Source organism: Perna viridis, chromosome 7 (assembly GCF_037379345.1).
Source record: "Perna viridis isolate PV_CMFRI_1.1 ecotype Kerala chromosome 7, ASM3737934v1, whole genome shotgun sequence".
Classification (NCBI taxonomy): Eukaryota; Metazoa; Mollusca; class Bivalvia; order Mytilida; family Mytilidae; genus Perna; species Perna viridis.
In genome coordinates this window covers 36,115,694-36,142,115 of record NC_142451.1, presented here as the reverse complement: position 1 = coordinate 36,142,115, position 26,422 = coordinate 36,115,694, and the positions used below count along the sequence as shown (strand labels likewise).

At 32.1% G+C, this 26,422-nt stretch overlaps 1 protein-coding gene across 4 annotated transcripts; it reads right to left on the bottom strand.

The window, feature by feature from the left end:
• Window positions 1-1,784: 1,784 nt before the first annotated feature.
• Window positions 1,785-23,514, bottom strand: LOC148612487 (retrograde protein of 51 kDa-like). 4 transcript variants are annotated; one of them, XM_088593970.1, is made up of 12 exons: window positions 22,934-23,514; window positions 13,313-13,499; window positions 12,989-13,084; window positions 12,589-12,750; window positions 12,236-12,361; window positions 11,715-11,935; window positions 11,065-11,171; window positions 10,548-10,565; window positions 3,605-3,720; window positions 3,202-3,309; window positions 2,816-2,923; window positions 1,785-2,355 (listed from the first exon to the last, which is right to left on the bottom strand). In XM_088593970.1, exons 1-12 carry the CDS (start codon window positions 23,443-23,445, stop codon window positions 2,323-2,325), a joined length of 1,794 nt encoding a protein of 597 aa, XP_088450096.1. In that variant the 5' UTR covers window positions 23,446-23,514; the 3' UTR covers window positions 1,785-2,322. The 4 variants fall into 4 exon arrangements, with proteins under 4 accessions (XP_088450096.1, XP_088450098.1, XP_088450095.1 ...); XM_088593969.1 differs by lacking the exons at window positions 1,785-2,355; window positions 2,816-2,923; window positions 3,202-3,309; window positions 3,605-3,720; window positions 10,548-10,565 and adding exons at window positions 4,743-5,591; window positions 5,928-6,035; window positions 6,498-6,611; window positions 7,431-7,448; window positions 8,229-8,344; XM_088593972.1 differs by lacking the exon at window positions 10,548-10,565.
• Window positions 23,515-26,422: the final 2,908 nt, after the last annotated feature.

Genomic DNA, 26,422 nt, shown 5'->3' with positions numbered 1-26,422 from the left:
ATGGATTGGTAGAAATCAACAAAGTAAATAATTCCCATTGTATGTTTTTAGATCGGGAATACCAGCTTTGTCACAAATGCATGTTCTACTTCGACACTATTTCTGGATACATTAAATCTCAATTGTTTTCTTCATAAGACATAATGCCCTCAAGTGGGTGGTATTTTGGAATCACCTTGTCCATTTCGTCGCAATCATCTCGACTCCCAATCGATGTGATTATTTCAAATTTGGTATATGTGGCTTTATGCAGATGGGAAATACGTTGAACATGTTGAAAGAGGTAAAGACTTCCTGTACTTGGCACTACAACGAGTATAATTTCATGTTTTAGACGGACCTTTTAGATAACTGTCATATAGAGTTCGGTACGACTAAAATTTGATAGGAATACCACAATTTTCGTGAACTATAACAAGGCAGAAGCGTTTGGAAGTTTACGATTCCGATATCAAGAATAATATCCCTTTCTATAGAACTGTAAATGGAAACAAATACAAATTTGAAAAAATGCAGCTTAAGCTTACATGATGTATTTTTATGGCGCAAATACCAGCAGGAAAATGCAGCTCAAAGCATTTTCCAGTTTACCTATACACTGGTTCCTTATTTCTGAGAACCCCGTTGGACATTTTTGGAAGCTGTTTTATTAATGAATGCTGTACACCTACACAGGTAATTACACAACATAAACTTAGCATTTTGAATTTGTGAGGGTAGGGATAAGAATGATATTTCATTAATCTGTCCTGTCATTATTGATTGGAAAATAGTTTCTATCTTTGTTTACAAAAATGTAATTATCCAAGCTTGACACAGCGTTGGTGAAAAACCTAAAATGATCATAAACACAGAGACTCTATGTTGAACTTGTAGTAAAAGCAATTTTATTCTTAAATGTTCTGTATATCATGGTTTTAGAAAATGTCTCATTAAACCTTATTATTGGAAACGTCCATCTATGTATAAATTTATACAACTATTAAGTTCAAATAATATCAAAGATCTGTGTAATCTTGGTAAATTTATATTCAGAGCTATGAAGCTAAGATCTGATTTATTGTGATGTAAGAAGCTCTTTATTTATGTCAACATAACCTTCTGCTATTGTACCTATAGTTGTATATGACTTTGGTAATAAACATATATATACAATAGATAAGAGTTTTTTTCCGATAGTGTCCATTGCGGCTGATATAATGTCAATAATTATATCATGATCTTAGATGCAATGGAGTAGTTCGTGTTAATGGTATTTATTGTCAAGGTGTTTTTGAGTTTTATGTCAAATCAATATTTTATTGTGGTTTGCATTTTTTTCTTATTATTATTTTCTATTGTAACCAAAGCTATTTTGTTCAAACTTCAAACATATATCTGGTGATGTTTTTGTTGGGTTTCTTTCAAAACTCGCTCTGCTTTATAATATTTGGATTTTATCAGTTGCAATCTTTGATAAACACATTGTATGTCTTTGTCGTCCAGTTTTACTTTGTGAAAGGTCGACATAGATGATATTAGTGTTTTTAAATGTTGTTCTTGACCAAGTTAACTACGGGTTTTACCCAAGTATTTTTTCTTAATGTGAAATGCACTTTCTAGTGTAATAATACCTGAAATACTATTATAGGAAAAAGTGGTCGTAGTATGTTTTAATTTTGTATCTACTGACTTGTTTCTTTTAAAAATAGACAATATTTCTCCCGATGCCTTTCAAGATATGAACGCCATGTCTCGAAAAAAACCAAGCATATTTGTGACGGCAAATAGAAAGAAAATTGTAGTCTACTTTAACTATTTATTTAATGTTAACATGAAAATTTGTAAAATACATCTGAAAAAAATCTATATTTCTCTTAAAAATATAATATTTGCTTTATCATAAGATTTCAAATATTTGACAGTACAGACGAATATTCAACACAAAACACACTTTCTGGATTTCAAGTCTGGTAAATATAAGATTACCCATTCACCCAACGATTTGTTTTATACTAAATATATCACAAAGCTCGTACAGAGTTGTAAATTACCCCATCTAATTCTTGACCAAAATCGACTTTTTGTGGCGTTCAGTGAATGGATAAAGCTATAACAAATAAAATTTCTGTTAAGAAAATGAAACAAGCTATTAAGATAAACTTTAAATCTTGTTAAGCACAATTTATAAAAGACAATCGCGGTTTGTCTTCTAAGTAAAAAGCAGTGTAAAAGCAGTTATATTTATTGCATGAAATGTCTTTGTGACACAGTTCAGGTTGCTGTCATGGAATGTTATTGCTCCGAATTGTCTTTGTATTTGCTACTCGATTAAGAGTATATTTAAAGAACCTGTACGTCCATTGATGCTTTCTCCTATAAAGACAAACATATATCAAATTGTTAGAAACAAAGAAAATACATGATTCAAAAATTCAATTAAATGAACCATTTTTTTTCATTGCCATTAGTAGCATTGTAATGAATATCGTAAGTTTAAGTTTTTGAAAGTTTTGTTGCTGAAAGTTTGAAGAAATACAAGAAGATACTTCTCCAGACTTTTTTCTTTGTGACGTCTTTGAGCAAAATGTTTGAATATTGGATCGCATGGGCTTGCTTTCACCATAAAATATCGAAGCCGACTAGTATATATCAAATACCAGTCGGGATGCTAGATAGTAGGAGAAAGTAGGGATTATGTCGCAGTATAATTTACTGAAAAGAGTGAAGTTGCTTAATATTGAAAAAAAATGAATTATTTACATTTGTGAACTAAATGTTTCAACAAATCAAAGGAAATCATCAAAAAGGAAAAAAAAGAATCAATTCCACTTACAACATTCTTGTCATCAAACAAGATGAATTTTCCATGGGTTCCCCATGTGTTGAAGTCTCCCAGCAATTCTCCATATTCCAATTCGTCAGCCATTACTTTGCCACAAATCTGAAAACGTAGTTGGAATTAGGGATTATTATATCCATGTTAGTTTTGGACAGTCCATGTTTGAAACAAAAATGCTCAGTATCAGTTAATTATTTGCATTCTTTAAAAGTATCATGACAAAGGATTAATTTAAATGTAAAAAAAAATTTCTAATCAAATAAAAAAAACGCTATGAATAAATTAATAGGTAATATGATTCAATAACCACGTGTAAATGAATTTAATTGTCTAGAACCTAAAATGTCACAAATACTAGTTTATTTTTTTTATTTACTTACAGTTACTTCCCTTTGGGCTCCGATCGTGTAGTCATCAGCAAAGTTAAATTTACATTTGTCTACACCATTGATGTTCTTAATCAATCTCCAGCCTCTCATACTGATTGACTGAAATAAAAGTATTAACAAATCAAGTCTAAAATAAGGTATGTTCAAAACAGAAACAATCGAGGCTGCATACAAATCTTAGATGGTGTGTTCAAGCCATATAATAATATCGCATTTAAAAATGGTTTTGAATTTATATAAAATGATTTATTTAAGCACGATGTCATTGTTTAAATCGAAGAAAATACACAATGTGCACCGCTATTACTAGAATTATGAGGGGTTTTTTTTCTTAAAAAACTATTGAAATTGTAGCTTTTTCTTATAGTAAATTTGACAAGTTTCTTTTCTTCACCTTTGTTCCGTTGTTTTTAATGGTCACTTTTGTTCCACTGGGATCACATCTCTCAAAGCGCAAGTCTCCTCTAGAATTTTTAACCAAGTTGACCTTCCTTGAAGATGTGGACATACCTGTAATATTAGTTACAATGTTTGCTTTAAATTTTTTTTTAAGACTAAAATTCAAAATGTTGTTCAACTACTTGAAAACGAACGACAAAATATAAAAAAAAAATATAGCAACTCTTACAAAGTTTGGTAATTGATTTGCAAATCTTGTCGAAACATAAAAAAAGAAAAAAAATGATTTTATAGTTAGAAACATCATAAAACCTGACTGAATCGATAAAAAACATCTTTGACAAGGAGTATCATGCTTGGATTCGCCACCACCTTATTACATCATGCATCAGACTTCCAATGAATTCATCAAGCAGAAATGGTTTTTATAAAAGGTTCTTTTGATAATGTTTACAAGATGCAATAATCATTGAAGGAAATTGGTGTCTGTTTTTTTTCCTTTATACTACAACGCTGTAACCCATGTTAGATGAAAAAAATCTTTTTTCATGCATCATTAAAAATTGGTAAAGATGACTTTTCATCAAAAATCACTACGGTAAGACTTGTTAAAAAATATCCTGAAAATAACAACGATAATTAACAATTATACTTATAATCGAACGTGCCATTTTGTAACCAATGGTTGAATAAAGCCTACGCTACTGGACCTGATACTAGCATTCTCATGTGCAAAGATCACTGGTGTGTATTTGCCACCTTAACCCTATTGTATTATGCATAACTATCTAAAAGCATCTTAGATATACAAGCTATTTTACATGGTACTGATGGTGCATTTTGTTCGAATTGTTAGTGTGACCCGATTGTTAGATTATTATGTCAGACACTTAAATATTTTAAGTGAAACAAGTCGTATTCTAGAAAGTCATCATTATATCTCTCAACATTACTGTAAAGACTCCAGTAAAATATTTTAAAAAAAAATAATTCCCTTAAAAAGAATCAATCACGTAATTCCAATGTACATACTATACCTCACACAATCCAGTACCTCGTGTAGATCTCCACCAATCAGATTCCTTTTATTTAAACACTTCATAAAACGCGAAAACTAAGTATGTACACCAACAACAATTTTGAAATATTTATTGAATAAAACCATTATACTGTGAAACTAGTAACTAACAAAACAATAACATGCCACAAAATATATATAAAATTAGCCTCAAATTACTTCTCTCTTAAAGCATAACAAAATATAATTTCAAAGATATATAAAAATATATTTTGAATTAAAACTCACAACCATATTTGGGGAAGAGGGGAACTTTTGCTAAAACGGTAAATATATAAATCAATCTAATAATATATAACAAGAAATCAATCTAATAATATATAACAAGAAAGAATGATAAAGGTGGTTGCTTAAAAAAAAAATATAAAATGACCCTGTTTATGAGATTGCGAATCGTCTAATTCTACTCCAAATTTCGATGTACTAAAGCAAGATATGACACATGGAGAATATATAATAAAGCAGTGATTTCATTTAGTCCATTCTATACGTCTTTTTAAGGGACGTAAACAATGTTCAAGGCTTCGATTGCCTATTGTTACCCTCAACGAATATGAATCTGTGATTAACTTATGAAACAGATTCATCGTCCGAAAGATTCTACACAAAGATATACACATACCTATTTACACAAAAGGCAAGAAATAGGTGATTATATATTTAAAATGTCTCCCGATAGAGAATAAAAATTGTAAAAAAAATCCCTAATATTGACTTATGAGGACAATTCCTAACAAAGTCTATTCCACACGCACACACACATTCATCCATATCATCATGTCAGCAATTGTACAACACGAAAGTATATAAAATTTGTGTCGAAATCGAAGTTGATATTTTGGATTGAAAACTCATTGTTGTTCATTTATGGGTTGGCTGTCTTGATGGTCAAAGTTGCTTTCTCCTGTAAATAGATGGTTACAAATACAAAATAAAAAATATTGAATATCAAATAGGGTTGTCGATTTTATAAATTCAAGAAATTTTAACTTTATAAAAATCCAATAAAAAACTCTTAATAGTTTACACCCGATAATTAACATAAAAATTTAAGACGATGGAAGAAAAATGAATGTATAACTTGTTTATATTTGATAGACTTCCGTCTTTCTACAATCACTATAATGTGTATTTATTGATATACTTTTTCCAAAAACAAATTAACATATCGGGTTAAAGGAATATGCATAACCATGTAAATTAACAAGTAATATGCAAGAAATATTCAAGAAATACGTACTACTCCTTTGTCATCATACAGTGAGAATGCACCGGACAGTCCCCAGGAAAAAATGTCACAGATGATGTCATCACGACCGGCCATGTCTGCACCCCCTTTCGCAAAGAGCTGTCAATAAACAGCAGTCAACAATTAAAGGTAAAATGTAGCTAATGATGTACTTGCTTGCTGCTCCGTTTTAATAGTATTTAAACTGCACCGAAGACTTAACTGATGTGACAAGGACACCTCGAAATTAAAACTTTTGGTAAATTATTTATTTGTTAGACTCCCTACAAGTCTAAGCCTAGAAGAAAAAAGTGTATTGATTGAATTTATCTCCCTGATTACAAAGCTACTAATTATTGCTGGAGAAAGGTTCACAGCAGTTAATTATATATATATATTTTATAATAAAATTCAGATATTTAATATTCAATATCATTTTTAATAATGGGGAACTTTAAGTAAGTCTATTTATTTGAGTGTTTATGTAAAAATTTACAACAAAATGTTAAATAATGTACAAGTCAACACTAGTATAGTTGAAAAAAAATGATTAAAGATATCGATAAAGAAATATGTACGTACCTTAACTTCTTTGCCCTTGGATAAGCTAATGTCTCCAAAAGTGTATGTATGTTTGTTAACTCCATTGATTGATTTTTTCAAGGTCCATCCTTTAAGATTTACTGAGACGATGTCCTGGAAAAATATAATAAATCCATTAAAAAGTTCATAAAATCATTGAAGAAATATAAAACTGTGTTCACTTTACAAAACTATCACCAAATCGTTCATTGACAAAACTTTGGAAGTGAAATATTAAGTGTACAAAAAGTTTAACAACCATTAAACACGTATATATACACAAGTTCAACAAATGCATAGTCGATCTACCGTTATGATCCATCTTTACTTTAATCTTACGACATTGTTTAAACATATTTCTGAATCTCTTGTTGTCGCTTTCTTAATTTTCACCTATATATAAAAATGCAAAGACATTTAATTATTTCAAATGTACAAAAATGTTTTTTAACACCAGTAATCAAAACAAGAAACAATATTGTGAACATGTTGTTTATATGGATTACATGCAGGCTAATATTATTAGTACTTCTAGCGACGATTTTTTGTACGGGAAAATGGTGTCTAACATGCATTAATTGCATCAGAGAGATGGACAGACAGAATTTAGGTAGAGTTAAATAAGGAAGTTTTCTATTGAAAGGGTCAATAATTACGACCAAATACGATTTTATCGAATTCTGATTTTACTATAAAAGTCTGTTTTTTAGTATTAAATTTTTAAGTCTCAAATTAGCTATCTAAATCTATTTAGTGAAGAAATTAAGATATCAACAGATTTAAAATCTCATAATCCTTAATACTTTTCCCGTTATATACGACCAAATAATGAATGATAACTGATGAATGTACGATATAGTGGATATCCCAGATAACCACTGTCTTTATAAAAGAAAAAGTTTTAGCAGTCATGAAAACGCACACCGCGCTTACCTTTCCACCAGAATTTTTCTACAAGCAAAATTATTTCCTTGAATTTAAAAAAAATCTAAACTTTATCGAATTATAAGTTATAAGATTATACTTGTATAGGTATATGTGAGAGGTGAATACATTAAAGAATAATACCTAAAATTTGTGGATTGTACGCTGTTATTTTCCATTGCAAAAGCAAAAAATTACATTTTCCCTTTGTAACAACTTCGAATTTGTTAATATAGAGCTGCTGTTTTGCACAACATGCAGGATTTAAATTCCTGAGCATTGAAAACATGCATTACCAAGTCAATGAAAACATTCTATAAAGCGGTTCTTTTACAACATTTATACGATGTTATTTTTGTCAATGGCTTTTGTATTGAAGCATGCGTTCGCGTTACAATCAATCATAATATTATGTAGCATTCTAATAAACGCATATCTTATCACCATGTTATACGTTTGTACTGTGGAAAATGTTATTCAATATTTTTTTCTATTATAGAAAGTTTAAAAGATCAAGATTACTGAACATTTTCCATAGTACAAATATACACAATACACATTTTTTTATCTTTTCAATATATACAGGTTTACGCTGAGATCCCAAGAGCTACCCCAAATTGCAAGATTATTTAGACTCAACCAATCAATCACATTTACGAACAAAGAAATCTGCATCCAATTTAGATATGTAAAATACCTTTAAAATCGGGCAACACCAACATACAAACCTGGATTATATTGAAATATATTTAGTCTGTAAGTATGGGCTAATATTATGTTATGGAGAATAGTTTATGAAAGTATTACCTTCTTTGACGAGTTTTTTAAGGTTACAAAACTTCCATCGGGCTGTGCATTTTCGATAGAGATGTCTCCTCTACAAGTCCTTTGTACCAAGATTTTATTGGATGACTCGTTAAAGCCTGAAAATTATTTCATATAAATGTAGATTTAGTCAGATCCTGTAACAAAAGATTTTTGAGTCTTAAGAAATGGTATATTTTCACCATTCAAGATTTTGAATAGAAAATCTATCTGTCTTGAATAGCGCTATACACGTCACCTGTAGAATTCTTATTGTGTTGCACTACAACTTAACCGTATTTTCTACCATTGGGTAACTTTACATAATAGTGTGCCGTGTTGGTTTTTTGGAACACTGCACACATCATGCTCAAAATCATGCAATTTCAAATTTCATGCACTTGCTTTCTCTAGGAACCTTAAACCGTTTTCATGCAGACTAATTAAACGGTAATTTCTGGTTATTTGTCTGGTATATTTGATCTTGTTATTATCACATGAATATATGTGTATATAAATATAGACAAACACATGTTATGGTTAAACATAGGTTCGAAGACATACAAAATATGAAAACGTTAACTTATAGGACAAAATGTTAAAAGTTTCCGTATATTTTGAAAATAATTCGTTATTCAACGATACCTAAAGAGTGTATGTTATGTATTTTCTACAATCAACTTTTATGAGTTGTTTGTATTTTGTCAGAATTAAATCTTGGCATTTTTAAATAATTAGAAAAGACTTATAAAGTCATTATTCAGGATATTTAAATATCACAAGCTAAACACTAAAAAAGACAGCAAAGGCGAAAGAGAGACGAAAAAAAACAGAAATAGAATTTAAAATTTGCTTCGAATAATTCCTTTTTTCCATATACGAAATAAAATAAAGTATAAATAAAATAGGAAACTTCAAAAAGTAATGTGAGCTAAAAATAATTTAAACCTAAATATGCTCATTAACAACATTTAACAGACACAACTTACTCAATTATCAAATCTTTGGCGATTCCTCCCCATTTTGTCGCTAATTCCCGTAACTTTCTCCAGCGCACATTTTCACCTCTTTATTAACAAGTGTGAGCGCACACTGTTTCCCGGTTACGGCTTATTGTCTTCTGAATTATTTGGTGTTAGAATTCTTGTTTATGGTAAATTATTATCTTCCTTTGGATAAAGGAATCTTTGAAGGCGTGTGTTTTTCTGATTATATATTGTGTAAGGTGCATATGATATTTTCTAAAAATCATCTTGATTTGTCAAGTACATTTCTGCTTACATGAGGAATTTTTGATAAACCACAGACACCAAAAATAATGGAAAATGTAAGGGTACATTGGATTGGCAAAGAAACCACCAAATCATAAAAATATCTACCATTTTCCGATACTTTCGTTATTCAATTTTGGAATCATCTCTTTAAATACCGCATATCAACTAAAATGCAGATATCAACGATATTTTTGCATTTCATATTAAAAGACATTGAGTTTAAAAGAAAAAAAAATATCCTTCAAATTGAAAAGAATGGTACATTTATTATGTGTACTGTCAAAGAAAAAACCAAGTTTTTTTTTAATTTTAAAACTAAATTTGTAGATCAGTTTGATATGCCAGTCATACAGTAGAAAAAAGTTGAGGCTGCAGGAAATAGAATGAAAAATTTCCAAAACTTGAAAGGTTTAAGCGAAAAGATCTGTTTAGATTTTGAACTTGCAAAAAAGTTGTGTTAGTACGAACTGTGTTAATTTGACATGCAGAAATATCTACTCTACTGAGTGAACACTTTTAATAAAGCTGATCCTATGTTATATAATATAATGTGTTAATTCTCTGTAGATATCTAAATATACATAAATACTAGTATACAATAAAAATATTTTTCTTCATACTATTTATGTCAAAAGCAGTGACATTTCAGCAAAACTTTGTTTTCAAGAAAACGTTTGAAATAATAGTTTCTAAATTACTAACGGGTAGGGAATATTGCATGATTTTAAGCAGATAATGTTGCAGTGCATAAATATTGATATGATCATAAAATTCTCAATTTGTATGAAAACAATGCTCAAAGAAAAGTAAATCGAAAATACAGAAACTACTAGGTTTTGTTTCACATTAATACATATTGACAACATACAGAAAATGGTAGACATCTTTAGGCTTCATATAACCCCGAATAAGACTATTACCTAAATCAAAGCTCTTTAAACACCGTTTCCATTCAATAAGGATTGGTTGAATTTGGAGGAAGAAAGGTTTCAAAAGCAAGATAAACAAATTGAAATGGACGAGATTGTATGATGATTAATACAATTACTCAGTTTCTCTTGGCGAACTACGAGGAATATAATAAAAATAAACCTGAGATCTTTTGCCAAAATTGCATGTCACGTGATATAAGAATAGATATATGATTTAGACATTTTATTTGTCTATGCATCAAGATATAATTAACAAGCATATTGATGAATATTATATACGATTAACAAAGCTAATTGCATAAAAAAGTACTGTTTTAGCATTCAAACTATTATCACAAAGTTGTACTAGGACTACATATAAAAATCAAGCTAGGTGTCCACATTGATCGTTTTAAAGATAAATAACTGTATATCAAGGTCCAATGCTGTACTGCACAATACTATATTGCATGCGTTTAAAATTGCACTATTGTAGCACTGTCTTTACGTAAAAAATGGTTAAAATTCATGTTAGGCAAGATGAAAATAGGCACAAAAATGACGTTCAATAATAACTACATTAAACACTACAATTTTCTGTATGCATATCACACGTTGATATGACAGTCACAAAATGTGAAATGGGTTACTAACTGCTTTTCTGTGAGGCCTCACTGCCTCCCTTGGTGACAATCATGTCGGAAAGGAGCTGAGCTCCACTGCTCCTAGCTCCACTGGATTCCTCAACGACACGTTTCAAGCTGAAATTAAATTAACCAACGTGTTTTGGATGGTTTATGGTTGACTCGCACTTCATGATATTAAACCTAAATGCCTGCAATCAAGTGAAACGTATTTCTCAAATTTGGTTTACAAGACCAGAATTTGAAAATTTGAACCAAGCAATACAAAAAATTCTGTATTTCAAGAATTACGTGATTTTAGGGAAAAAATTATTTTCCACTATGTTGTTCTTCTATGAGTACATATTTTGACAAAAAATGTGTAAAACCTATTCATTATGGGCTTCTTGAGTATTATTATTGGCCATTTCATGACCATTTCAAAAACATTTGTACAATAATTTAATAATAAAACCAATACAATCAACCAATAAAATTTGTTACTTGTAACTGACAAAACAAAACAACATATATAGTAAAACTACTCTAACCATTGATTCTCAATGATTATATATCAGTTGTTCTTGATTTAAAAAAAAACAAACTATGAAACACAATTGATGTTGAATTGACTGTACTTGGGATTACCAAACACTATGACTATGTAAGTGCACGACTTACCTCTGTTCCTCTGACTCCAACAGTTTTCTGTAGCAGGAGATCTCAAGCTCCAATGAGAGCTTGGCATCCTGGAGAATTTGGAGCTCTCTGAGAATGCTCTCCAACTCACTGGAGAGTTTTTGGATCTGGGATTCCAACTTGAGTCTATCTTCTTCGTGTTCACGGCACTCATCATCATATTGGATTTGTAGAGCATCCAATCTTGACTTCAGCATGGCATTCTGTGGTAAATAGTTTGACATGACAGTTCAGCTTTGTTTAACAAATTATATTTCTATCATCAAAAAAAGAAATATTGAAAATAAGGAAAATATCATATGTACAATCTAAATCTTTTCAACTTTTGTAAATTCTTTGCTTTAGTGTATGTTTCCTTATTAAATTCATGAATTGAAAATATAAGTTTCTATATTTTTATACTTAAATCCTTAAAGTAAGTAGGTTTAGAATTTATTAACTATACATATTTATCAAGATAAATTCAAAATTATAATGAGATGCCATTGTCTTTATGATCTTACCTCAGCCTGGAGCTGGTTGATGAGTGGCTGTAGCTCAGACAGTTTTCCTTTAACTTTCTTGCTTTCCTCCCGGGCAGATAGAGCTTCCATATTGTCTCTGTTGACTCCAGCCTTCATCTCATTCAACTGAAATTTGGTGTTATAGGTAAAGCAACCGTTTTTATGTAAATCTTCAATTATTATTGAAGATGATGTATTTAATAATAGTTCCTGGGTTTAAATTTTGCTTTGCATAGCAAAATTGCATAAAAGCAGGTTTTCATTTAAAAAATGTTTAAAAATATAAGATTTTTGACAATTTAGGAGAAACTTGTTTTCATTCAGCATGTTATTTACTGTTACTGTCTAAATACCTGCATCTCGAAGTTCTTCTGCATATCACCCTGCATTCTATCCAACTCAGCAGCATATTGGGCCTGGAGTTCGCTGATAGCCTTTTGGATTTCACCCTTCCAGATGTCCTTCATCTCAATGCTCTTATCCTTGTCCAACATAGCGCGGAGTTCCGCAATTTCCTAATTGAAGAGAAGTCAATGAAATAAACCAATGTTTGTTCTGAATCATTCAAAAAGATATATCATTGATTCTCAGTAAAATATTAGTTTTATATAAGAGTGTTCATGTAATCAATTTTTTTTGGTTTAAATCATATTTACGTTAGAGTTGTCTAGCTTGATACGAAAATATCCTATTAATAACATCCGAGTTGTCTCTCTTTTAATAATTCTTTTATATTAATCAAATTTAACTTGCCGCTTCATAGATGTTCTGGTTGAATTTGAAGTCCTCTTCAGCTGTCTGGAGCTTCATCTCGGCTTGAATTCTCTTGCAGGTCTCCTCGTCCAGATCCTAAAAAAAAGTGAATCGTTGGTCGGTTTTTGTCTTCCTTTTTGCATATTTTACGGTTCTTATGATTTGGGAAATTTCTTGGTTATTTGTTATAAATGAGGTTTCCAGCATACACAAAATTAGCAGTGATTTCAATGAACGTCAACAACTGCAAATAATTCAAGAATAGAGGAACTTTGAGTTATTGACAGAAAACAAAATCCTATATGAATTAAAAAAAAAACTTACTGCTCTGATGCGAGCAATGTCATCCTGAAGAGTTTTCTTGTCCTTCTTCAGGCGGGCATTCTCATCCTCAAGTGAGTCAATCCTCAGTCTAAGGTTGGCGAGTTCCCCTTCATACCCTCCGATCTGATCGTTCAGTCTATCAATTTTGTTCCTAAGGTCATCTACGGTTTTCTCGGCATTGATACGGCTAAAATAAAGCAAAAGTCCATATAAATATCTGGCAAAGTAGAAATAAACTTTTAAACATGGATGTAGATGTTTCCTTTGCTTGCCGAACCCAGATAAAACATAATTAGATTTGATTTTTTTTTCATCTGTGTTCTTGGAATATTAAAACATTCTATATGATATTCGTGCCTAAATCTTAAACTACTCAGTCTGTAAACATCTGAGGAATAAAAATCTTACGAAATCAATACGATGTTGTCTACAAAACGCGAGGGATCATTGATTCTAAATTGAGTAAAGCTCGCTTTATGCGATGATCCTTACTAATAATATATTTATTCTTTTATGAAAAAGCGTTATTTCACTTTGATAATGAGACGCTTAGCATTCGATCGGCGTCAGATGCTTTTTTTATATTTGAATACATTGACTTCATTGCATTTTCTTGAAAGATATTTCATGTTTCCGGCAAAATGATATTGATCAGAAGCAAATTCACAAAATAATGTTTAAAATGCATTTACTGTTGTTTTCTATTCTTTGTCGTTCATAAAATCTCATTCTAATCAAATAGACACATGAGAATGTTTTTTTCAACTTTTCAGGCAATATATCATCTTGTTTATAAATAACATGGTAGTAACATGCCAGTTGTACATATATTTTTTGCCTTTTTTTGCATTTCCTATTTCACATGACAAATAACACGTGGAAAAATGTCATGATTAACAGTAGGTTATAGAGAGAATGAAGGATAATAATGATAAAGAATCTGAACAGACATAAGGGTCTGTTTGGAAATCCAAAGCAAGTGGTTTCTTTAGAACAGACTTTCTTGGAACCGAAATTTATTATTGAACAATGCATACTAACAAACTCAACGAATATCTACCACAAACATATTTAATCTGTGAATGAAATATTTATCGTACATAAGATTTTATCGATATTTAACATAGCTATGCGACCTCAACCTTCACTTATGTAGATGAAAGAAAACTTGTGAAAATCAATCTGTATGTATAGTTAGTATGAACGTGTCTAGTCATATATAATAGAATGTAGATATAGACGTAGCAGTCAATTTCAATTAAATAGATCAAACAGGTTCTATATCAATTTCGGTATATGCTTGGGCCGATTTCATGTTTTCTTTGAATATGGGAGAATTAATTTATCATGTATATATGCATACATTATTGGTGTTCTACGGGTTACAAACGCAAAAGACGATTTTGTATCAATTTGAAAAGTTATCACTCGCATATCGGTTGTTAAACTGCTACTTGCACGTTTATATCTTTATGAATGATTTATTATGACATTCAAGGTACCACAAAACCGACAGAAAGGCTGGTATCCATAAATTAATTCGTATTTAGAACCAAACTTCATTCGAATACAATGGTAAAGCGGATTTATATTTGTCATTTTAAAATACCATCACACCCCGTGTTGTGCTAGAAGCTGTCTATTTAGTAAATAACTGTTTAATCTAGGTTGCAATTGAAAATTCGACGTTTTTTAAGAAGGCATGGGAGTATTCTTTTCGTGAAAATACAAAACACAGTTGAAGACTGTTGTCTACTTTAAAAGAAAGATGTCACGACATACGTACATTTTAATATAACCCAGTAAAAATTTAAATCTTCCAATGTAGATTTATAATTCTTGATAAATTGTAGACACAATAATAAAATGCCTTTGATGAGAAGTGTTTTAAAACTTTTAAATATTTGATCTCGTTTTAAGTAACTTTAACGAATATTGAATCCCCTCTCTATAACAATGTGACATGATAAATATATGTCCGCCCGTTTTACTGCCTTTTTAACTGATAATGTATATAGGTTAAATTCTAAATTTTGAATTTTGAAATCGAATACAAAAACTGTTATAATGTGCGTGGGTTTTTAAATTCGAAACGCAAACCTCAGCAAAAATTTAAAATACCTGATGCGAATTAGATCAATTACTTTTTTTTATCAATTATACTCTTTTGAGCCAAAATAAAGTTGTCACCAATCTTTACATAAGATATCATATTATGCAACGATTCCGATATAGAAAATAGGTATTGTTTTAACTTTTGATATAAGAAATAGAACCGTAAGATTGTATAGATATTTCACATTTGTACACGTATTGATATTGATATGTTAGAAAATACCATGGACAAGAAAAGGGCGTCTCCCATTTAAAAAAAAAATGTGGTTACGACTTTTTATCCCTCAAAATTAAATCAATCACAATTTATCGTCGTTCCTATCTGACCTTTCGAGTTCAATATGATGAATCAACATCTTTTCGTTTTATTCAACGATTCGTTGCTTCTATTTTCATCCTATAGATTTTTCTGCCCGGCTCTAGTTGCCGATGCTTGCAATATGCATATGAAATTAGCTTATTCAAGGATGTGAGACATTGACATTTATATTTCAACGTGATGGATGGCTTTGAATTATACATACTGACATTTCTGATATAAAAAGCTTGCTTGCTATATATTAAGCCTATTGATTTCACTCGCAGATCACCAAATTCAATGTTCTTGATTCCCTAAGCGATTGTTTTACCGAAATACATAGAAAGTGTTCTTTGCAATTGAAATTATCACAAGCTTACAATGAACAGATTCAGTTTAATTTCGAGTGTTATTTTTTTTTTTGTTATGGCGACGGACTGAAATCGGTCGAGGTAAAAGCATCTTACCAATCTCCGATGAAAGGGTTTTTTTTCAAGTCCACCTGTACACCATACTAAATCTAGGACGGTAGAATACAATAAAAGTATAAAAGTTGTACAATACGCAGCCAATGATATTTTATTCAATTTAAAAAAAATACCTCTATGTAGCAATGACATTTTGTTTTGAGTATGCAGTTATCATTACCGTTTGTGTTCAGTCCTTGAAATGGATAGGTACGCACAACATATAGGACGATAACCTTGTTCGCATAAAAACAAAGTTTACATCAAAACTTCTAAAAGAAATGGTAGTTCATATTGTGTGTCACCTTCGTAATTCAGAAATGTCAAGTCAGTCGAAACAACTAATTTTATGCTCGGATTACTTTTTTGAGCTCAACTGAAATAAGTACAATGCGATAGCAAGACTAAGCAAGTTGAAATGTATTTAATTATGCATGGTTAACAAGTAAAAAGATTAACGTAGATTTATTTGGTAATACAAGCTCAAAACAAGCGATTAAAGGACACGTTGACTTTATTTAATTACTGCCTTGTTTTCTGTTGATATATCGTACTTTGACTAGATAGTTTAAAGGGTACGAATTTATTCTCTCTGTCTGTGAAGACATGGGAATTTTAAAACCAGAAACACCACTGGTGTTTACAGTAAAGTTAAGCCGAAGTCTCGAGTGTATGGCTTAATGGAAATTTTATAGATTTTCCAAGTTAAGGAATTGGGTATTCTATAAACCCAGACAAAGTGCAAAATTACAACAATCCGATAGCAGAAAGAATTAACAATAATTGAGGTCCAAAAAAGTTCACAAGGATACATAACTGTTTACCGCTTTAATTAAACATTAACGGCAAAATATTTAGTCACTATAAGTCAGAAATTCATTTATGCAGAAGAATTGACATATTACGAGGTTGTTGATCTATACGACCGAAGTTCAATGTCTTGGCCTGTGTTAAAAGAGGGTTCTATGTACTTATAAAACGTAACAAAATATAGAAAAAAAGAGACCTCATTTGTCATGTTTAAGATTAAAACGAAGTGGTTGGTGTATTAACATACAAAGGTAACCGAATTTTTAATCATATTCTGGTTCTGAAACTAAAATAGAATTTTCTCATTTTACGACGGTAATGAGAAATGGTTTCGGCTCCAACGGCAACGAGTGAGCTTGTGATAGGTACCAATAGTACCAATAGTGTCAATGCACTATACAAATATGCAGTCCAAAGGAGGGGTTTGTGTTCTGTAGCGACAATGTCAATGTTGCGTATAAATACGCCGTCCAATGGTGGATGTTAGACTTTAATTTCTGTTGTTTAGTAAAACGATACGATTAGTTGTGCTAATTTATCAATAAAAGGTAAAACTCAGTATTCAATTTGAATTTTGTAGAAACTGATTCATTACAACATGGTTAATGAACCTTAAACTGTGAATAACCAATGTCGCGCCAACCTTGAAACATACAGGCCTACATGTTCACCATAGGTAACACCTGTGGAAAAATTGCATTTTTCTTTTAGAGTTTGCTAGTCATCTTAAGACACGTGGAAACGTTGCATTGCAACACATATCCAGATATCGACTGATTGATACAACTATAATGTAACACACTGCATAAATGAGAAAGTTAAACGCATATAATGTATCTTAAGTTGCCATGATACGTTGTAATGAAAGTACAACCGTAAGAATATGACATTTCATATAAATAAAAACACCCAACAACGTTCACTTGTGTTTTATTGTTCCCATCTATTGTAGGATTGTCTAAAATTTAAACATGAAAGAGTGTTGAGATAAATTAGACTGGGATCGGGTATGCCTGTTTTCTTCCATGAAGGGAAGGGGTAGTTTGTTCTACAAAATGAATGCGGCCAATCTAAGGTGTTGAGAACTCTATTTTTGAACATATGCCATTTTTTCAACAGAGCTATTATGGTGCAACCTTGATCCCTCCGTCCATAGGTATTTTAATGGGCAAAGAAAGTTGTTTTAGTGACTAGCAAAGATGATTTTTGAACAGAATATAAAATTTTCTCATACACTTCATATAATCACGACGACAAAACCTGCATATTAAAGTGATCGCTCTTCTTCAGCAGACATAAAGGTTATTCAGTCTGGTTACTAGACATGTCTTGTAATTAATTGCAGTGTAATATTGCCTCTGGGATGTCGCCTCCATCGATTCGTCACGACGGTGTATATACAGGTTTCAATGCAACGAATGATGTAAATGTGAGGTAAACTGTGGTTTACTATACACAAATTGCGAAATAAGGGATTAACCGAACAAGGTAAAAATATGTTTGTGAACAAAACAACAGAACATTTATAAAATACAGTACGTTCGTGGCATACGTTTTCACACTCATCGCCGATGGTGCGTTAACCTACACTGTAATTGGCGAACCTTATGCAATCAGAAGGGTTGTCTTTTTTCAACAAAGCAGACCACCAGAACACCCTAGTCTTTACGCGTTATAAAAATTGAGATATTTAATTAGCTTTAATCATTATATCACTTTTCAAACAAGGACTCAATTCAGTGAATGAATTTTTACTACTACAAACACATAACTGGACATTTAATTTAGAGGTAAATAGAAATGCCCTTCGGAACACAACACCCTCATTTGAAAATTAAATAGAAATGTCATTCGGAACACAATACCTTCATTTGAAAGTTAAACCTTTTAATGTACTCAGCAAACAATGAGCGGTCATTGTTGTGCGACAGAGCACTTGAATTCATGCTGTGTTACAAATTTTGAGTCAACAGCAAAAGTTCGAACAGAGTTTATTCTAACAATTTACTCATCTTGTTGCATTGGTCATTAGCAAGTGTGGTATTTCCCACAATGTGGGCCACTTCTATACCACAAATCAGTAACACATGACGACTACTTTGTGCGAGATATACACTGAAGATCATTTTAACCTCCTTCAATTATTTCCTAAATATAACTATATGTGCCTTACGCTGGCCAGTATAGAACGGTGTGCTACGTTTACTACTGGTACGCTGGTCACCATAGAACGGTGTGCTACATTTACTACTGGTACGCTGGCCACTATAGAACGGTGTGCTACATTTACTACAGGTACGCTGGCCACTATAGAACGGTGAGCTACGTTTAATACAGGTACGCCGGCCACTATAGAACGGTGAGCTAGGTTTACTACAGGTACACCGGCCACTATAGAACGGTGTGCTACATTTACTACATGTACACAGGCCACTATAGAACGGTGTGCTACGTTTACTACAGGTACACGGTGTGCTACGTTTACTACAGGTACACCGGCCACTATAGAACGGTGTGCTACGTTTACTACAGGTACACGGTGTGCTACGTTTACTACAGGTACACCGGCCACTATAGAACGGTGAGCTACGTTTACTACAGGTACGCCGGCCATATAGAACGGTGAGCTACGTTTACTACAGGTACGCCGGCCACCATAGAACGGTGTGCTACATTTACTACTGGTACGCTGGCCACTATAGAACGGTGTGCTACATTTACTACAGGTACGCCGGCCACTATAGAACGGTGAGCTACGTTTACTGCAGGGCTTCAAAATTATCTGGACTTTTTGTTACCCCCTGAATTATCTTAAGATCCTGTTGCCCATTATTGTGGATACGTACGTTATGAGTAGAATACAACGTTAGGTTAGAATATAGAAGAGAACCAACCAATGCAATAGGAAGATTCTGAACGTGAAACTTAATAAGTGATTTTACAAAATCAAAGATCATATTACATCGAACATATTTTGTTCGGTGAGCTTCTTGTTCATTCAGACTTGCAGGTGTTTAAAACAGGCTTATCCTTTGTTACTTGAGCCGATTTTTTGCTTATTAAATTCTCAACAAAATGTATATTTAATTTGGACCGTAAAATAACAGGCTTTCATTTTATCCCAAGACTAGTATGGTTAAATACGAGAATTAATGATCGGCAACTCCCTCAGATTAATCCCATTACGTAGAAGATCAGAAGTACCCACTCTAATATATTACAGAGCTTACTAGCCATTGTAGACGATTGGTCGAATGTAACGGTGTTATCTAAATTCTTCGTTTGCAAAGGTTTTGTATTGAAATTTCCCACTGTGAAAAAAAATTCAAGGATAAACTCTCTTTTAAAATTTCCTAGTGCAGATGTCTATGAAACAAAACCAAAACCGAGAAACTTCTTGTGCATGCATGGCTTCCATCCTGAAATAATGTATCGGTCAGTTTTGTCCATTTATAGCCATGCCATGTTTTATATATGTAGATATAAACAAATTGACTGTGTGAATCTTACTTCATAACGATTTTAAAATTAAGGTAGGACTGGTAGCGGGTGCTTTATTGCATTGGTTCAAATTGAATCTCTGAAAAAAAACTAAGAACATGTAAAAATGTTTAACCCAACCAGAGAACTAAGACGTGGAGATTTACATATGACACAAAGCCAATATACGGATTGTTGATCATAATAATATTTTAATTGTTGCATAATTTAAGTTAATGATATTCAATATTGTTTTTTTTATATTATGTAAAATTAAATTCTATTCTGTCTCGAATAACTTTTAACACCAAGTCAATGTGGGCATAATTTTTAACTATCATAACAGTACGTAGCAATCGTGTTTGTATGGTCATTACCTGTAGTAATTGAAAGTAAAATGTACCAAGAAACTTCAAGTGTTTTTTTCTTGTCAAACTGTGCTGGTGTGTAAACAAATCCAAGAAACTAAAACACCGAGATTCTAAAAGTTGACAAAATCTTGAGGCATTTCTTAAATTGCTACATAAACATTCCTGATTTAACCATTCATATAATTTCAATCTGTGAATTTAACGGTTTTAATTTTCACCCGGATACGATTCGGCCTTTTATATAACTTACAGTCCCCTCTGGCTGGGCAATTTGTTTTAGTACACATATCAAAGACACCCATTAAACTAGAATCTAGAAGCTGGATATCGAATGCATTGAATTAAAATATCATTTACATCAGGTTAGGGTGAGTTGTTTCATTCAAGATTTAAAAGAGTGAGTCACTAATAATATTTATTCGTTGGAGCTTAAAAAGAGACCGAACGAATTTCGAGGGTTTTTGCAGTTTATAACTGGTACTTTCTGAACGTATCTCAGACATAACTGGCATATAGCAGGTCGATCTAAGCACGCAAATGCAGTTTAAATACAATTACTGAAAGTTACGTAAACGCAGCACGTACATGTATTCAACATATCACAATGCTCAACTGTCACCCTGTTGCCGTATTTAAACTAAAATACTGACTGATAGGTCAACCCAGAGAGCAACACGAAATATATTACAATGAATTAACTGTCAATAAAAATGAATGCTAGCATTAAACGTTCATTTTTCGAATTTTAAATTGAGCGTTCAAGTGAAAGAAGAGAACCTTATATGTTGACATATAACTGTCAAAACGTTAACAACAGTTAAATGCATGTATGTTACATATTAAGATAGGTCAGACAAGCTGTAACTGACAAGAGAACTTACATTGTTTCGCTTTTTTAGCTTCTAAATTTCCGTTTCGTGTTTCAACAAGACTTGTTCGTAACAATAGTTAATTAATCGAGAGAATTCAAAGACAGATAAAACCTTTATTTCTTTTGAACTTAAGTATATATAACAGTGAAAAAAGACAGGTCTGAACGAACAATCAGACTTAATCTTATTTAAGGCTTGACGCCTATTTAAGTGCATTGTTGTGTAGCAAAATGTATATTTAAGGTAAAATGTTCAATTTATAGTAGATTTAAAACACAAAGTGTAATCTACCTTGTTATATTTTCATAAGTAGAAGGAAATATTTGCTTTAAAGTTCAAGACCTTGAATAGCTTTATTATTTTCATCAAGCAAGTAAATGTTCTATTTTCCCCAAGTGATGTCTACAGAGAAAAACCTACACCAATATGTCATGATTTACGATCAGCGGCAAGATATGGCAACTGTCATAAATTAGACAAATTTATAAAATGTTTACAAATTAATTCGAAATGTCATTATTCAATTTCCTGAGCTTTTAGTATTGGATAAGCAGTTTATAAAATCACGAATATATTGCATACCAAAGAAATAAATTCATTCAATGATTTCTTCCACTGTCTGCTGACTTGCATATTATTAACAACTACTTGACAGCCCGCTGTCAAAGATTTCAATGTGTGTGTGTTTTTTTTTTTCATATCATTCATAATTCAATGAGTTATGCTATCTTTAAAAGCTCGACTTTTCCTATTCATTTGGAAAATATATGCAATCACGTGATTGAATGAAACTGATGACGCAGGATAATTTTAAAGTAGGCGTGGTTTCTGAAGCCGACTCTCGCACTAGTGAAAGTCACCGGCCGGCTTCTGGTATTGCAAACGACAGTCAAGTATTTATATGATTTTCCCGAAGTTTTTTTTATACAGTTTTAATAATATCCATTCAATTTTTTTTTAATTCAAAACTAAATCTAACTTAAGAAAATTTCAACAGAACCAACAAATGCAGTATACATGTGGTTCCAGTGGTGCCATAGCGCATGAAACTAAGTATAAAAGCTAGTAGAGAGCCACACACAAAAAAACTTTATACAGATCTAAAAAGGTTTATAACATACAATTTATGCTAACAAAAAAGTTCAAAATGATAAAAAAGAATGAAAAACTAAGAGATAAGCAAAAGGACGTTTGTTAAAATGACTTACTCTCTTTTTTCATCTTCCAGTTGATCTTGTAAGCTAACTAAGGTTGAATCAAATTTGGCTTTCTCATCAGATAAATCATCAATTATTTTCCTAGAATCGGCTATTTCTTGTTCGTATAATTCCTTGATTTCACTAACATCAAAATTTTTCTGCTTTTTCAGTCTTTCGATTTCTGCTAACAAGGCTTTATTTTGAGCTTCTACAAATCGCACTTTTTCTATGTAACTTGCAAAACGCTCATTCAAAACGTTCATTTCATTCTTTTCCTTGGCTCTGGTATCCAAAACGTTGGCAACATTTTTTTGGGACATACCAGAAACGGTTCCTGTGGCGAATGATGCGGCCCCTCCAAAGCCACCACCTCCATAACTTGCTCTAAAAGTTGAGCTCCTAGTACCAGCCATAGGCAGGGTGCCGCTTGTACTGTGGCGTGTGATGATGGTACTCCTAGGACCCATGGTTTGGGCAGTTTTTGTGTTCCTGGTTCTAACTTCTACTTTTTCTTGAGACATTTTGAATTTATCCTTGTATAGCAGTCTTTAACGGAGAGCACTACCGAACTCTTCCCAACGAGATCGTACAACTGTTTCGCCGGGACTAATATACTATTGATCCTTGGTTACTCAGGTAGAACACGTCGTCTGCTAAATTTTATTGGTTTCTCGATACCAGCCTACATATAAGCTCATTTGCATTCTTGTAAAACAAGAACAAAATTTATTTAAGATTTATTTTTGAAAAAATTGAGAAAAGTAAAGGTTGTTTAGATTAATATTTCAAAATCGATTTTTGTCTTATGGCATGCAAAGAAATCAGTTACCAACAATGAATTATACTTCTTTTTACATCTATACATGAGCATGAATTTAATACATAATTCTGAATCATTTTACGATATAGCAGTTGGTTGTAATAGTAAAAAGCTCCTATCACATGCATCTCTAAAATTAAAAGTATAACGCACGTGTACATCATGAAAAGATACAGGAAGGAAAATGGTTCGTATCAAAATTATTACAAATCATGTAGGGGCCCTAAAGCCTATACAGAAAACGCTGGAGCAAACTCCCCTCATTATGCCAGGAAGCGGGCCTTTTCGGTATTATTGGATTTGCCACTGCAAATAATACTCAGATTGGTTAAGTGAATACAAACATAATATACACCATACAAGAACATTAATGATACCTGTATCAGAATGTATACATGTATACTTTCATGTTACTAGTTAACATTGTTCTTATCGAAGCTGGAGAGTTTATTACTACATGTAGTTATTGAAAATGTCACCAATTTTTACTATTTGAACATTACGTTTTCACGTATTTGATTGCATGGCAATTTTCAGCAGTTTTTGGGGACAGGTGTAATACATGAAGTAACTTATAATTTGTTGTTTCTAACGCTTGGCATGCTGAAATGGTAGTACGCACAATGGCAAATTATCAAAATGAATGTGGACAACGTCCTCCAAAAATACAAATAAGGTTCAACGTCGGTTTGTTTATACTTAAGTTACATTCATAAAATGGTAAAAATTAAGCAGATAATATTTACTAAAGATGCGACCAAGCCGTCAATGAAGCTACCCGTGTAATCCGTCAAAAAATGCAGACATTATTTACAAATCATTAATATCAAAAATGGCAGTGATCGGATGTAATTTCCTTTCAAATGGCCTTTTCGGTAGGCGACAGTTTATCTACCTACGTGCTTACTATTTTTAAGCGGGTGGGTGAGAAGGCCGTTTTCAAGTACACACCTTCCTTTGACAATAATTTATGAAATATAAGATTGTGTGTACATAACTACACTGATGTTAAAACTGTAATACCAACTGCATAATTTGCTCATCTCATTTAATATGTTAATTGATGTCTATACATTAAAGAATGTTCATTTGCACAATCTAGTGCATATAGATTTTTAACTTGACATTATCTTGACAATTTAAAAATCTGCAGGTTGTAAATTGTTATGTGTGTTGTATACTCAGATAAGATTGCCACTACGACATTTGTATTCCGGTGTAACAAAGCATGTCGACAAGCCTGTCGTAAATTGCTTTCTGAGGCCAAAGACTGCTGACTTCCAAAGAATATTATTTATTAATTATTGTTCTAATATTCATTATGAGTTCATCGACAAGGGAATGGGTTGTTAGTTATGATATTAATAACCACATTCGTATCCTTATACTGTGGCTGTTCTCTTCTCTTCTTGATGCAGGGAAACAGAAACATGCGTATTCAAACAAGACGATTTTTGTTTCAGAAAGAATTTTTGAACATCGATTTCCAATGTTCTATTGCCGTTCATAAAATAATGAACTTAGCACTTATTTTCAATGAAAAATGAAAAGCTAGTGTCTTGCAAGTAGCAGGAACTGTTCATACCTTTTTCAGTTGGGACCGTGCTGTAGGTTTTTCTATGTGCACTTTTTAATTGTCATCTTTTGTAAGTTTGGAGTTCCCGGTCTCATGCGGGGATCCCATGACGGGCGTGCCGGACGTACGCCCCCACCTAAAATTGAAAAAAAAACTTTTTACATAAAACCTTGATTTTTCACGAATTTTACCCACATTTTTTTTAAAATTCTATTTACGCCCCCTCCCCCAAACCTGAGATCCTGTATCCGCCCCTGGGTCTTCTTCCGCCAAATGGCTTTACCCTCGTTTTCACCTTCGGTATCATTCATTTTTTCTTTGCACGAGACTCAATACGAATCAGTAGTTGTCTTAATTTTTTGGTAAACAATAATTATCAAACGAATCACACTAAAACGCAACCTTTACATAATACAGATATATGAAACAACGAAATTTAATAATCAGTAGAGCAAAATGCATTATTTACAACAGAGAAATGACGAAAAACTAAAGATACCAACTCGAATTCATAGTACAACAATATTTATGTGTTTCCTTTTTATTTAAACTTACTATTTACTAACATTTTAACTCTGTTGTATTTAACTTCATTGCTATGTCCTTGATACATTCAACTGCAATGCAAACTTGCAATTTAGTTACACTTATGCAATAATAAATTATACTGAAACCCCTTAATGGACAGGGCTTCGCCTAATTCTGCTGAGCCTAATACACATAGTCTTGACTAAATACTTTATCGCCTAATCAATCGTCTACAGTAATTATAGAATTAATTTAATTCAAATAGTGTACTTGTACTTCAAAGAATGATGGTTACTAAGTCTTACGAAGGCCAGACATCAAATTAAAAATCTGAAGTACATTTTGGACCTGTAATACTAATTTGAAGTAATTCACAGTGGCAAACTCGTGATTTGTACTTTAAATCTATAAAAGTCTCGTTAATTTGAAACTGTCAACCCTGAACACGTAACACTAGGTACTAGCTAACTGTTACATTTAAGAAAATTGTCTCAAAGTAAATAAGAAAATTTCATAACAATGAACAATCGACCATTGTTGTCGGCCATTACGACACTGACACTATAATTAAGAC